Here is a 13374-nt window from a genome sequence, read left to right on the forward strand (position 1 = left end):
AGACACAGGATAGCTTTCAGTCATCTGAGACATGCTAGCCAAGCGGTCCAGTTAAACTAGCTTTTGATGGAAAACTGTCAGAGGTGCCCATGACCACCAATGAAATTAATGTGTTTTATTATTAAATCAAAGCTGACATGACTTTTAATTTTAAAGGACACTCGAGCACGGGCCTGTGAATCATATAAAGCCATCGTGTTTCACACTATTTAAGCACCCCGAGACTGCTAAAACATTAAAAAAAACACGCTTCCCTCCGCGCAGAGAACAAAGAGTGGGGTGTAGGATAGGGAAGCCGTTGTTTTCACCACCAACCCCCCCACCTCCTGCACCCCCGCCCCATCTCTGCTGCCTCCTTTTCATTTGCTGCTGCTTTTTTTTTCCTCCTCCCATCCCACCCGTGTGCGCCGCGTCCATACCAAGATCCACTGACTTATCCGCCACATGTCCCCGCAGATTTAACTTCATAATTGCCTTACGCCACATTAAAGGACGGGGACGTGTTGACCTGACAGCTGATCGGCGCTTTTACAGTAAGTAATCGTTGGATCGATCTGCCTGATGGAGTGATTTACGCATCCAGCCCTCCTCTTCTCTGCGTCCGGCAGACGGCGGCGGTTTCTGGCAGTGTTGTGATTAAATCTCTGCTTTCTAACCCAGAGCTAACGTTTACTATAGTCTTCTTCTTCTTTTTTTTCTTCCTCTGCGTGTTGGTGCATGTTAGGTGTGGGGTTTTTTCTCGCCGTTAGTGGAGCATCCTCTCGCCTTCTTGTCTCAGGCTGCCACTGTGTGAGAATGTTCTGGAAACAAGCCGCCTGAAGGGCGCTTATTTGCTGCTGAATTATTCAGACTCCTCAGGCACACAAATGATACCATAAAATCATTTGGGCTGTTTGTCTCTTTAAAAGGCTGATGTAAAGTTTAAAGACAGGCTCTGTGTGTGTGTGTGTGTGTGTGTGTGTGTGTGTGTGTGTGTGTAGGAGCTGACGTGTGTCCCATACTGATGCAGAGGACCACAGACGGCCACAGTTTCACAGGCAGGGAGGTGCTTTCTTTCTGGCCTTTTGTCTGTCTCCTCGGAGCTCTTGTAGCCCCCTTCCTTCCTCCAGATCAGCCTTCACCCCTCCTGGTTAAAATGTTTGCTCTGACAGTGCAGACTCGTTAGAGAAATCCATTTTAGTGGCCTACTCTCAGCCTAATATATGGGCTAATGACAGAGGGAGCTGTGCCTGTCAAGTTTCTGAATTATTCAGGCTACATTTTTATGCTTTGTCATCCATCAGTCGTGCCATCAGTCCTGTCCTCTGTGCCGCCGTGATGGCAGATGCGTGTGTTCGTCACCATCACTGCATCAGCTCTGTCTATCCAACAGGATCCCCAGCAGAGCCCTCGCTCAGCAGCCATTTGCAGTGTTTTTCTTTAGAAAGTCAGAGATCAGAAGCACTGCTGTGAGGATGCTGGGGACTTGAAATCCTTTAATATTCACAGAAACCAGCACGAACCTTTAGAGCTACTCTTAGGCACAATTTGGCTTTTTCGAATCATCTTTTAAGCTTGTTTGGTGATGAAAATTTTAATATAACCATTTCATATTTCACTACATATATTGTCTATTTCACAATTACTTGGTCAGGGATTACCAACCAGTGCCACGGTGCCATATCATCAGCATCAAAGAGGATGGAAACCTTGCTGAGTTTTCAGCGAACCATATATTAAACAGAGGTAGGAAGTGGCCTCAGAGGGTGGGAGTACTGTCACTCTTCTTTTGTCCTCCACTTGTTCAATTTTCTCCCTTTTTACATAGATGTTGATATATGCCAAGACTTTCACCTCAGTACTGCAAAAGTACTATTTGATGTTTGTGAGCAATAGTTCTCGAGGATTTCTGAAGGTCTTTCAAAAGTTTTCTTTGGACATTGAACCAGTGTCATATCTACATATAACAGGCAACTTAGGAAATACCATTTTAAATGATATTTGTTACTATCAGTCCGTCACAAAACACATCATTTGTTCCATAGCTGAATCTGTCAAAAGTACCAAAGCTAGATCAGTTTGACAGGCATCATGTGGTGCAGTATTTTTACACCAAAAAGTGATTTCCACAGAGCCATTTGCTCTGCATATCTCAGCATACTGTGCAGTGCACACTCGAAAATTTAGAAAACTGGACAAGAAGAGGCCTTGAAACCTATCTACATCAGAGAAACGGTATCTGAAAGTCATGTTCTTAGGAAATATGAAAAAATCAAGCAAAGATCTGACACAGAACCCGAGAGATGCATCTGACCCTTCAGCAGGTCCATCTCCTGTTCACTGAAGCCTCATCAGGGATGTGCTCAGTGGAAAGTGGCTGTCAAGAAGCTGTTCTTAAGAAATGACTCAGGTTTGCCAAATTACACGAGAACTAGGGTGAAAATCAGTCACAACAGGTCTACAGGTCTACAATCATCTGTAAAACCCAGTGGAGCATCTGTTATGGTTTGGGGCAGCCAGCAGTATTGGGGATCTTGTCAAAGGACACTGATCCCAAACACACTTCCAATGCTTTGAAAGTGTAAATAGATAGAAAAATAGAAATAAGAAGAAATAAGAACCTTGACTGTCTTTCAGGAAACCTGGAGAACTATTCCTGAAGCTGCCTAGGAGAGTTCAGAGTGTGAAGAATAAAGATGGTCTCAAAAATCCCAGCAACATAAGCTCCTCCTGTAGCTTCTATTGACATTTCTGAATCTTGTATTCATTGTAATACAGCCCCGTTGTTAACCTCTGCCTCAGGATCCTGTGGTCTAGTTCAAAGATGGCCTCAATCCCACTACACATGACTATATTTAGACTGAGAGTAAGAGACAGAAAGGGTGATATTGGATGGAGCCTGTGGGATTCACTCTGGCACACATGCGTCTCATCAATCTTTGTCAAACAATTAGCCTGCAAGCCTCAGTGATTCACTGGGAGGTGCTTGCTGATGGTCCCAGTAACACACCCGCCCGCATCTGCGTTTGTTTGATAAACCAGGTTTTAGCGTTAGGTGTTTAACCTCTGTTGAGCGATGCCCCAAAGCCGTTTGTTTGATGAGCTTGCTAATACGGCATTCATCATCTAGTGGCTTTGAAATGGCAGTTGGGTTTGTGTCAAGGCACGACGGCCAGCTCTGAAATGAAGCGGCTCGCCGTTTGAATGCAGACCAATCCTGTAATGGATATCAGTCCGGTAGAGTGCGGCACTTTAATCTAATAATATGTGATGAGCTGAGCCGTGGCCTTCCAGGAGAGGTTTGATATTTACATCATAATGGGACCTTTAGGCTTTATTGGTTTAAGAGGTGATGTTTGTTTTCCATAGCCTGAAGGAATACTAAGCCTTTTCAGTTTATCAAATAATTTTAGAGTCACTGAGTTTAGAGATGCTATGCAACAATACATGTATGCTAATGTTTATGCATTTTCTAAATTCTTATTGGGGTCATGATGTTTATAGTGCAACAATGTGAGTAAAGGAAAGCTTTAAAGAACACATGCTATGCATTGTAGATTCATTAAATTTAAGAAAAACAGACTTTACTTTTAAGAACCAGGCACATAATGACACTATATAAATTAAACTGAGCTGTATTTGTACCAGCACTAGCCAAAACAACTGAAAATGTGTCCATTTACCAGTATTTTCTACAAAATTTTTATTACAAAGAAAGTATTGTGCGTATTTGGACATACTGGGTTTCTCTGTTGGTTGTGACTTTTATTCCTCACCTTTGTGCCAATGACAAAGCCGTATTCTCGTTCTTCATTAACCCTTTGTCTTGTTCCTTCACTTTAGGGTTTGCTCGACTCCTTCACCTGTAAGAGCTCTCCTCTGAAAATCCTCCTCTCCCTCACCAACACTTGTGCCATGCAGGAGGTGTGAACCCTCCTCCTTCTCTTTCTTTGCAAACCGCTGGAGGAAACCCAAAAAGAGAGCAAAAGAAAACCCAGACACAAGTCACGATGTCAGACCCTGACCCCTCTTTGCCGACAGTCCCCCCACTGCCCCTCACTTCTCCACGCACTCCCTTGCAGCTCTCCTTTCCCTTTCTGAGGGAGGGCAGCCGGGTTTGGGAGAAGGAGAGGAAACCACCACAGCCCGGAGAGCTGCCTAGCCCACTGCCTACTAAACGCACTCGCACATACTCAGCGTGAGTACAAATAGCGCTATTGGTGCTCTATCTCTCTGTTTTTTTTTGTTTTGTAAAATAATTATGCTGTTTATTTAAAATGCACTGTCTCTTTTTTCTCTTTGCTTCTATCTCTCTTCCTCTACAGGACAGTGCGAGCTAAATCAGGTCCTGTATTTAAAGGGGTGTGTAAAAACTTCTCCAGGTCTCAGGGTCATGGATTCATACGGCCTTCACACGGAGGAGAGGACATCTTTGTCCACATCTCTGAGTGAGTGACCGCACTGAAATGTCCTGGTATCAAAGTTTTCTTTGGACTCACAGAGCAGTCTATTTAACATGCGCAGATCAGCAGCAAGTAAATGTGGGTTACACACAGAAATTACTAAGACTTTACAGTATTTATTTTTTGACTGTGTAATTTCTGTTTGTTTTTTTTTAATTTATGTATTTTTTAATGATTGGAGTCAGCTGTGAAGTAGATGGCAATTGTACACTGCATATAAAAGATGGACATAGCCTCTGGGATCGAAAATGGTTAAAGCCTGCATTCTTTCTAATGGCCAGCAGAGGGAGACTTCTCCAGCTGTAAAAACACATCTGATTGTAAATAAGATGTTAACCTAACTCATTTAATTTATGACCTAATAAACACTTTTCTGATAAGTTTATATTCATAATCGCCACCTTCAGGACTTATTTGGTATAGCCATATGTTCCTTTTTTTATAAATTATGTTCCCTATTAGCGTAAACAAGATAATAAAGTAGACGTAGCTTTGGACACCAGAAGTAGAGCCCCAGAAATGTACGATTTTTAAGACAGACATTTGGTGAATTTAAAAATCTGATATTCCGATATATGCGCCGATATTGTTTTTTTTCTTTCAGACTTACAAAACAAAAACAGAATTCTCTAACATTTGTTATATGTAGTTATTTATTTACTTATTTACACTCTGCCCATCTCTACTCAGATCAGGAAATTGTAGAGTGGCCTCTAGTGGACAAACTATACAACATCACATCAGCACTCACTTAAGGGTTTATTTTTTGTCTCTTTTTCACTTTTTATTCTTCATAATAAAAGGTGTAATAAATTATTTTTCTTCATAATAAATTATTTTTTCTTTGTAAACACTGTAAACACTTTGTAAACATAGATCAAGACTGGCCAGCATCAACTTGTAATATCAAACTGCCATTAAATCAATCAGGCTCTAACCTTAAATACTTGGTTCAAGGGTCAATAATGAGAAGTAAGTTAGTCTGAATTTGAACATTTAACATCTCAAATTCACGTTTATCTTAACAGCAGTTGGAAATCCCATTTGTTTATTCAAGGCTTCAAAACTGTTTTTCAAATCAAAGGATGATGCCATGGTCGCTCTGATCATCTTTTATATACAGTCTATATAGCAACAGGTAGAGTCCTCCAGGTTTGGTGGGGATCAGTGGTGGAGAAATTCGAATGAAATCTGATCATTGTTTGTTAATCTACCAGAATTTCTCAAACTGAATTCTCGATGGCTGCTGTGCATGAATGTAGCAGCTTGGTTGGTGTGAAAACAAGTCCACAGACCTTGATTTTAGTTGCTTGATTTAAAGAAAGTACTCTGCAAAAATGTGAAAAAATGCTTTGTTTTTACTTCTTCTTTGTATTGTCTCTGTTTCCTGAACAGCATTGAGGGAGAGTACGTGCCTATGGAAGGAGACGAGGTTACGTACAAAGTGTGCCCCATCCCTCCCAAGAACCAGAAGATTCAGGCTGTCGATGTGATGATCACCCACCTGAATCCAGGCACAAAGCATGAGACCTGGTCGGGTCAGATCATCAGCTCCTAGACCAGCGATTTAAGTTTCAGATCTGCAAAGGCGAAGAGGGGTTTAGACTTAATTTCAGATTTTATGTTTTGGTAAAGGAAACAGTAGGATCAGGTCTGGGGCAGAGGGATCCGAGCTCGGTGTGCGGTGGGCGAGCGCTGGCCTGAGGTGATAGTGGTACGGAAAGTGAACTTCTAGATATAAAAGTTAGGGTTGGGAGTTAAGCTTTGAATGTATGTGTTTGAATGTTTTTATTTGGAGGCCATGGTTTCATCATTTGTGTTTGAATATTTCTGTTGGGGGGGTTAAAGGGGTTCAGGGTTTGGTGCTAGCAATTTTACTTTGGGGTAGGGAATATATTTTAGTTGGGAAATAAGTGGTTGTAAAGGAAGTGTCTTTAATGAGTTGGATAAAGATGTATTAGGGGCCGAAATGCATTTTGAGCTAATGAAACAGTTCAACCATACAGACACACACTTTGAGTTTTTGGGAGCAGCTCAGAGGACGTATGTGTGTACTTCCAATTTTACATATTCACACTGTGTGCCACCACTGCCAAGGTTCATTAAAAAAGTCAGACTGAAAACATTCATTTTAGCCATAATGTCTATGTTTACAACCGCAGAGGAGAAAGAAGAAGTAGGATTCAAAGGAAAAAACACTTAAAAAATGCCAAGATTTTCCAGGTTGTTTACTTTTCCCAAATGGGAACTATGAGTATACTTTCACTAGTAACTTTTCCATATTTGCAATTCACTCTTAATGTGTTTCGGCCTCAAGTGCTGTGAGAAGTTTCACGTGTTAGGAAGATGTTTCCTTCTAAATATTGTAGCGCTACAGTATTTTTTCTATTTGGCAAGTGTAGATATCCAGTATTATTGTAGCCAGCTCCTATGACGGTCTAAAGTTTTTGTGGTAGACAGTGGGCATGTGGGCCTGCTGCTGGAAAAACAGGCCAGAGGGTTTAGGGTTGGTGGAGGAAATGGTCAGAGGGTGAAGGAACGGGCAGAGGATGGAGTGATCATCTGCAGATGTGCTCGAGCACAGATGCAGCTAGCTTCGATGTGGGTGTTATAAAGCACGTGTAAGGAGGATGATTGAGATTAAAGTCAGCAGTTCTCACTTTGTGGGTCATCAGGTGACGTCAATGATCTTAAAGAAATAGTTTAACACTTTGGGAAACACAGTTATTTGCCTTACAGATTATAGGACTGATTTCACCTTCATGTCAGGGGTTTCCTACTCTTACGCTTCTGGCGTGTGACAAATGCTTTAACCTTCAGTCTCACGCTGCTGGAACGAATCTTATTTAAAATATAGAAAACACAAAAAAGCAAGCTTCTGAGTTTCTCTTTTATAGAAAAAAAAGTTTAAACTAAGCTTTCCGCACACAATACAAACTCTAAACATCAGGCTTTTTCCACTGTTTAGCACCAACACTGATCCAGAAACAGCGGAGAGTGCAAAAGATTGTTAATGTGCTTATGTTTACAAAGGCTTGCCAGCAAATGTAGCCTAATCTGTGCACAGGAATCTTTTTAGGACTCTTTGTAGAACCATATCAAATACTTGCATCCTTATCAGGCACAGGATCACCTGCAGCTGTGTCCCACAAAGTGAGAGAGTAGTTTCAGCTTCATTACAGCTAATAATAGCTTCAGACACTGCAGTACTGAAAATGGATCATTAGAGCCTAACAGTGAATCACCAGTTAAACCATTTGTTACATAGCCATTCTCAGACTGAGTCCTACGCTTCATTAAAAATCTGGGTTTCTGCTCAAATTCAGTGACCATTGTTAGCAGTAATAAGTGAAGTGATGTTTACATTACCATATCCTCTCTAATCATTAAACTAAAAGAACGTGATACAGTTAGCCTAGCAGCAATGACAATATATTTTCCACATTATATTTTCTACTTTAGCTGATAATTTATGTGTGGTAAATATGAAAACATAGCAAGCAGCCACAGCATAGCCTAGCATAGCATTAAGACCAGAAAAAGGGGCAAGAGGTAGCCTGGCATTTATTTCAATTATCCTAGAACTTTAGGCTAAGCTAACCAGCTGCTACCTGATTATATAAACTTAGCACAAAAAGTAAAAACATTTGTGTTTGATTATTGTTTCTTTATTGTAACAATGCTTCTTGACAATAAATCTCATACCAGCGGAAAGTCTGCTTATTTCCCCTCATATGGTACCACATTTATAAGGACAATGCTTTTGTGGGTTGAGCAGCAGAGTGAGTATGTGGGTTGCACCCATGTAAAATTTGCCAAATCTTCTCTGCCGATACCAAACAGTTTATTCTGCTATTGACTTTTGCTTGGTGTCGTATGTTGGATTGGATGATTGAAGTCTGAAGAAAAAAGACATATTGACAATTTAGTAGCATGTGGATTGAACCGAACACAGGAAACTCAACTCTGCTGCTCAACCCATAAATGTACAAATGTAGTGTCATTAAAAGGGGAATTAACAGGATTTCTAACTGTTTAAGATTTTTCTTTTGCATTGTTACAACAAAGAAATAATCAACCAAACACAAACTTCGTTACATTTTGTGCTAAGTTTATGTATATGTATGTATGTACGGAGCACAGCTATGAGAGCCATGCTGATGTTTTCATGGAGCTCTCAGCATGTGAGCAGAAAAGCAAATTTCAGTAAATGTTGAACTATTTCTTGAAATCATTCTCTCAAGGCCTCCTGGAGGAATGTGTTGATTTTTTTTTTTTTTTAAATTTAGATGGCAGGTTGAGCATTTGAGAATTTACTGTAGAAAATCTCATATGTCACGGCAAATGACTGTGGAAAAAAACAAAACAAAAAAAACAGAGCAGCAAATGCTTCCAAATGTAAGTCTAACAAAATAATTTATTTATTGACCTATTTATTTTCATTTGTAACTAGGAGAACATCAGGTGTTTGGTAATTAAAAGCTGCATTTTCAAGTACTTGTGCAAAACTAAGCTTGTTTGAAAAACACTGCACACCTCACTCTTATGATACTACCCTGTCAAGATCCCTTTGCTACGGTCTATGTCGTTAATGAGAGGCAAAAAAAAGAGAAAAAAAACAAACTTTTCTTAACACAAGTTTCTAATTTCTATGTAATCTTTGTCTAATTTTTAATATAACTATGTGGCGTTCAAAATGACAAGCAAGTTTTGTTTGTTTTGGAAGTCAGCATGTTCTCTACCGTTTGTCGTAATCTTCATGTAGAATGTGTTAATTCATCATGCAGTAACACAGTCGGAGCCTTCACAGAGGTATCGTCAGATATCCTATGCATCTTTGATTCTTCTTCGTTTAATTATTATTTATTTATTGGGGTTTTTTCTTTTTTGGCCACAAGTGTGACTTAACATCATTGTAGCGCACTATATCTGTGTAGTTTCTTTACTGTGGGAGAAAAGAGTTTGTGTTGGCGAGCACTTTTATTTTTGTCAAATCACTGTGACACCTGTCTTTTGTTGTTAAGAAAAAATTTCAATAAAACTTACAATGGTATTCACAAAAGGTTGTTGTTGTGAGTTTCTCCATCCCTTACTGGCGCTGCTTCATAGAGAAGTAAGTAGGTAGGTATTCTGAGAGCCCTCTTACTTTTGACAGTTTTTTTGTTTTTTGTTTTGCTGTGAATCTTGGGAAATATTTTGCTGCATTTGTGTTGTGCTTGTTTTATGTCCATATCCTGTCCATTAGAGGGCGTCCCAGCAGAAATAATCTCCTGGTTCATTACATAGCTGTGTATGGTAGATGTAAGTAAGTAAGTATAGTTTATTTGTATAGCACATTTCACAGATAAAAATCACAAAGTGCTTCACAATAAAACCAGAAATACAAATAAAATAACATAAAACAGTGAAAAAAAATTAATTAAAAGCTCGTTTGTATAAAAATGTCTTCAGCTGCTTTTTAAAGGAGTCATTGGAGTCTAGACAGCGTAAAGACAACGGCAGGGAGTTCCACAGCCTTGGTGCCAGTGCCTGAAAAGCCCGATCCCCACGTGTTTTGAACCTAGTACGTGGGACCAACAGTAACATCTGACCTGACGACCTAAGTGCTCGGGATGAAGTATGAGGTTTCAACAGGTGAGAGATATACTGGGGAGCTTCACCGTGCAGAACTCTAAAAGTTACAACTAAAATTTTAAAATGAACCCTAAAATTTACTGGCAACCAATGAAGAGAAGCCAAAACTGGAGTAATGTGTGACCTCTTGTTTGTGCCAGTTAAAAGTCTTGCCGCAGCATTCTGTACAGTCTGAAGGCGATCCAGAGCTGATTTGTTGAGACAAATAAAAAGACCATTACAATAATCCAAACGAGAAGAGATAAAAGCATGAATCATCATCTCAAGTTCTGCCTTTGACACCAGTAGTCTGAGTTTAGAAATGTTTCTTAGATGATAAAAACAGTTCTGGACCAGTTGTTTAGAGTGTTTCTCAAGAGACATTGAACTGTCAAAAATAACACCTAAGTTTCTGAGACTGGACTGAAATGAACGGTCTAAAAAACTGATATGCTGCTGAATTTCTGAGAGCATGTGATCAGGTGCAAACATCAAAGTTTCTGTTTTATCTGCATTTAACTGGAGGAAATTGTCATTTAACCATTGTTTGATTTCTGACAGACAATTATTTAAACACGACAATTTATAAAACTCAGATGTTTTGAAAGAACAGCATAACTGAATGTCATCAGCATAGAGATGGTAAGAAATATTATTGTACCGTCTGATAATTTGGCCTAGAAGGAGTATATACAGCAAAAAGAGAATAGGACCTAAAACAGATCCTTGAGGTACCCCAGAAGGCAGAACTGATGTTTCAGACAACACATGATTCATACAGACAGTGAAAGATCTCTCAGATAGATATGACATAAACCATTTTAAAACAACACCAGTAATCCCAAACAAGTCCTTCAGCCTGTTTATCATGATGCTGTGATCAACAGTATCAAAAGCAGAGGTGAGATCCAACATAACCAGAACGGTGTACTCTCCAGAGTCTGCTGCCATCAGAATGTCACTAGACACTTTAAGTAAAGCGGTTTCAGTGGAGTGCAATTTGCGGAAACCAGACTGGAAATGTCCAGAAGGTGAAAGTCACGGAGCAAAAAACAAAGTAAGTGGGTTGAAACGTCACACAAACCCACACAAATGGGAAAAACAGGAGATATTGGATCTCAAACTGACAGCAGACTTCTATTTACCACGATTGGTCACTTTATTAGGTTCAACTGCTCGTTACTGCAAATATCTAATTGGGCAATCACGTGGGAGCAGTGATTAGTGCCTTGCATGTAGATATGGTCAATATAAGCTGCAGAATGAGGAAGAAAGGTGACTTCAGTGACTCTGAATGTGGCTTGTTCTTTGTCCCAGACGTGCTGGACAGACAACCAGCATTTGTAGCATTTATAGAATCTGAAAAAGAGAAAACATCCATGAGCAGCAGTTCTCTGGCTGAAAATACCTTGTTGATGTGGCCAGAGGAGAATGGCCAGAGTGCTACAGATGGGCTACAGCTGCTGAAGAACGCTCCTGTCACCTAAGAATAGAAAACTGAGTCTACAGTTTCACCGAAACTGGACAACAGAAGAGAGACAAAATCTTCTCTGGACATTTTCAAAATTTAGTATAAACAACATGACAACATAGATCCACCCTGTCTTGTATCAGTGGTTCAGGCTGGTGGTATTTCTTGGCAAAGCTTGGGGCCCTTAGTACCAGCTGAGCATCATTTTACTGTTATATCATTGCATTAAAAGCTAATCTGAAGTTTTTAATAGTTCCACATTACTGAGGTGGATCTTATTTAATTAGTGGGTTTCATCAGTATCCTGATCACAAATGCTTCCATAAAATATAATAAAATCATAAAATAGAAATGCGCAAGGACAAGAACACAACACAAGTGCAATACTTGACTACATGCACCAAGTCAGAGTTGATCACTGATCAAGCAACACCACAGAGATAACCTGTAATTGGTTATTGATGCTTTTGGGCTTCCATTGTAATCAACAATGACAAGAAAGTTCATCTGTTAGACAACAACGAGGAGAGATAAACGATGAGAAACAAAGCTGTGAGACATCTAAAACACATACTACACTTGGTAAGTTAGCAGCTCTTTCATATTCATCATTAGCGCAGAGTAGAACATGTGAAAAGCATCCGTGAATACACCCAGTAAATATACAGTTGTACTTTGGGATGAAGCTGAAAGTGAGTGAAGCAGAAGGTGCTCCAGTTATGAAGAAAAATCAGTAAAATTGATTTTTGAAAAATGAAGGCAGGAAATGAGAAGCAGAAAGAAGAGGACTTTGGTCAGATTCATAAGTACTATGTTTGTTTAGTTCAAATGTGATGTTTACACTGAACTGTCTTTAAATCCTGAACACTGCAGCCACGTGCCATCCAGCAGAGAGTGGTTTTATGGGAATTCAGCAGCGCCACATGTGATTACTGTGAAATCAACAACCAAACAAAATCAGTGAAGATGCCTGGATATAAAACAGGAACTGTTTTAATGAAATGAAAAATAAAATTAACTTTGTCAATGATCCCAGAATGTTCCTCTGCTGCTTACAGCTTGTAGTTGTGGAGAAAACCTAAATGTAAAAGAATAACATAGTTATTGCATCACTAATAATTAGTTTATTAGTATATTATTACCATTATCTAACGTTACTGCCAAGGTCAGGTTCTCTCGATGGCACTAATCTTTGTGTTTATGTTGAGAGGAAGTAAAAAGGTTTTTTTGTTCACATGCTGATTGTTTTGACTGTGCGTGTTACTGTGGAGCTGCTCAGACCATTAAACATGAGAGTTAACTGACTGTGTGTGTATTCATGTTAATTAAGGTGAAGAGGTTGCGCTAACTGAGAGAGGGGACTCTCAGTTTATAGTTATCACCGGTGAACTGAATCATCAGCGTATGTGTGGTTTCACAGCCAAGCCATCTTATCTGGTATTGGTTTTATGGCCTGACCAACCTTTGTTCTTCTCTTTTTTTCCCTTTCTTTGCCGTCCTTTCCTGACGGGAGTGAATCAGACATTTATAAGCTGTGCGTTTGGCTCTCTGTCTTTGGCACGTAGACACGAATGCTTGTTGTTGTGTAAGAACTAAGTGAGGTTTTTTTCTCAGCTGTGACTTTGATTTTTTCATCACTTTCTCCTTTTTTCATTCCTAATGACATTTTCGGCATTTCTTCTTTATTTGTCTATCTCCATGCTGGTGGTTTCTCTTAATTTAAATAATGAATTTTGCCAGTCAACATATGAGTTTTCATGTACAGGTAAACCCAAATCTGCATCATGATATTCCAGAGAACAGGATTTGCTGTCTGCCACTTTATTTAACCCAGAAGGAGGAATTTAA

General features: G+C 39.7%; 1 protein-coding gene across 2 annotated transcripts; it reads left to right on the forward strand.

Annotated features, from left to right (window-relative positions):
• Positions 1-369: 369 nt before the first annotated feature.
• csdc2a (cold shock domain containing C2, RNA binding a) lies at positions 370-9504 on the forward strand. 2 transcript variants are annotated; one of them, XM_039616261.1, is made up of 5 exons: positions 370-533; positions 1634-1725; positions 3823-4177; positions 4305-4427; positions 5838-9504. In XM_039616261.1, the coding sequence occupies exons 3-5, from the start codon at positions 3990-3992 to the stop codon at positions 5998-6000; spliced, it is 474 nt and encodes a 157-aa protein (XP_039472195.1). In that variant the 5' UTR covers positions 370-533; positions 1634-1725; positions 3823-3989; the 3' UTR covers positions 6001-9504. The 2 variants fall into 2 exon arrangements, with proteins under 2 accessions (XP_039472195.1, XP_031604770.1); XM_031748910.2 differs by lacking the exon at positions 1634-1725.
• The last annotated feature ends 3870 nt before the right edge of the window (positions 9505-13374 follow it).

This window comes from Oreochromis aureus, linkage group 8 (genome assembly GCF_013358895.1).
Source record: "Oreochromis aureus strain Israel breed Guangdong linkage group 8, ZZ_aureus, whole genome shotgun sequence".
Taxonomy (NCBI): domain Eukaryota; kingdom Metazoa; phylum Chordata; class Actinopteri; order Cichliformes; family Cichlidae; genus Oreochromis; species Oreochromis aureus.